This window comes from Carex rostrata, chromosome 14, assembly GCF_964058835.1.
Source record: "Carex rostrata chromosome 14, lpCarRost1.2, whole genome shotgun sequence".
NCBI classification, from domain to species: Eukaryota; Viridiplantae; Streptophyta; class Magnoliopsida; order Poales; family Cyperaceae; genus Carex; species Carex rostrata.
This window is the reverse complement of record NC_135931.1, coordinates 6129650-6131811: the sequence shown is the minus strand read 5'-3', so window position 1 is coordinate 6131811 and position 2162 is coordinate 6129650. Positions and strand designations below refer to the sequence as shown.

The 2162-nt window shown below is 41.1% G+C and overlaps 1 protein-coding gene across 1 annotated transcript; it reads left to right on the top strand.

Annotated features, from left to right (window-relative positions):
* The first annotated feature begins 268 nt into the window (after nt 1-268).
* On the top strand, nt 269-1741 carry LOC144565424 (cyclin-D3-2-like). Its single transcript, XM_078315177.1, has 3 exons — nt 269-1084; nt 1167-1276; nt 1356-1741. Exons 1-3 carry the CDS (start codon nt 388-390, stop codon nt 1653-1655), a joined length of 1107 nt encoding a protein of 368 aa, XP_078171303.1. The 5' UTR covers nt 269-387; the 3' UTR covers nt 1656-1741.
* Nucleotides 1742-2162: the final 421 nt, after the last annotated feature.

Genomic DNA, 2162 nt, shown 5'->3' with positions numbered 1-2162 from the left:
CTATGAATTTATGGTACAACTGTAGAGGCAGACGAATATGCAAATGGCATACAAATTAGCGAAGTTTAAACTGGCAAGTCCCGTGCTTCATTAATTTCCCGTCCTCTAAAAAAATCTTCATAGATAGCATTCAAATCACTATGTGCAGCATTTAATAGGACTGAGTATTTTAATATTTATCAACATTCCCGTAGGAATAAGATAACATTATAACGTTCATGAGAGACAACTAAAACAGAGCCCCTTTATATATCTTCGCAACCAATTCACTGACCTTGAAAGCCTTGAATCTTCCCTGCAATTCGATCAACACCACCCGTCTCGCATGCCAGCAGTGACACTGTGCGACATCACCCGCCGGTAAATCCTTGCGCGCTTTAGGTTAAAATGGCATTTTCCACCATGATAGACTCCCTTTATTGTCAAGAAGAGCACCTAGACTTCCTTGATCACCACCGAGAAGAAAATGAAGAGATAGAAACAACCACACCGGCCTCCATCGCTGAAGAAGAAAGAGAAACCAATCTACACCTCCTGTCTTCTCTCTCCCACAAAGAAACAGAGACCAACCCAAAAGCCCAAACAGCAAACCAAACATCATGTTCTCTCGGTTACCTCTTCTCTGGGGCGAGAAGAGACATGGTCGCATGGGTGGCATGTGCCGTGTTGACCCACGGTTTCACTACACAAACCGCTCTTCTCTCTGTCAACTACCTCGACCGATGTTTCTTAAGTGGGGTATTACAGTTGCAACCTGACAAACCATGGATGGGCCGCCTTGTGGCAGTTGCTTGTCTCTCTTTAGCGGCCAAGATAGAAGAGACCCAAGTACCTCTCATCCTTGACCTACAGCTGCCAGTTACCTGGGAAGAGGAGACCGGTACAGATGGTGGTGCCGGGTTTTTGTTCGAGGCAAAGACGGTTAGAAGAATGGAATTGTTGGTTTTATCAGCGCTTCAGTGGCGATTGAATTCAGTCACCGCGTTGTCTTTTGTGCAACCCTTGGTTTCTCTTCTCTATTCTGAGAAAAGGGGTGATTACCTTACCGCCCAGTGCGAAAGGATCCTTCTTTCGGTTTTAGATGGTGGGTGTTTGTTCTTTTATTTTCATTTTTTTCTGTTTGCTTAAATTGATTTTGGGAACTAAATATTTTCTCCCTTTGTTAGATTGCAGATGGGTTAAGTATGCTCCATCAGTCTGGACAACTGCAGCACTTCTTCATGCATTGGAGCTTAGTGAAACAGAGCGTGTCATATCTCTCATTAAGGTTTCAAAGGTTGGTACAGTATATATCTTTGCTCAATTACATAATCTATTAATAATAAACTTTGAACTAATTGGGTAATTAAATGCAGGAGAAAGCACAAGAATGTTATGATCTTATACAAGAGAGAATAACGGCTAGCAATCGCAAGCGCAAGCATTTCCTCTGCAAGTTTTGTCCTGAGTCACCACCGGCAAGTCCGAATGCAGTGATCAATACATGTTTTAGCTGTGAGAACTCGTCGAGCAGCAGTGATTCGTTCAGGTCATTGTCTACATCGACAACCTCTTCCCCTGACCGGCCGGTGAAACGAACTCACTATAGTAGTATAGCAGATTACAGCAGTAGTATTTTGAGAGAGGAAGAGAGTAGACAAGCATGGGAATCATAATTACTACATGATATATTGTGGGTTCACTGCAAAATTTTATTAAAATTTTTTAGACGATCAATGTTCTCCATGAGATGATTATTTATCTTTTCGATCGTTTGGATCATGCCGTACGGCTCATGGCGAAGTTTTGATATACGCTATAAAATTCCGCCCTTCGAAAAATATTATAATATTGTTTTCTACATAGCAACATATATTTCAACGGTCGTTGGGACCTGGGAACAATTTGAAGTTTTACATGCTGGATAATAAAATTAAATTTCTTCTCTTACTGAACCCAAAATGAAAAGCCTGCGAGGCTGCGAGTTCCTGTGCAAACTGTTATGTTACATTCCTTAAATGTTGCAACCACAAATTAAGAGGGATACAGCCCATTCCACATTAGTTCTTCAGTAGAGTAGACGCACTTCACTGTTAAAAGCAATGTTTTAAAATAAGTTTTCATGCATCTTGCCAATGCAGAGCATAGATGATATGCAAATAATGTATGTGAATAGATATAAT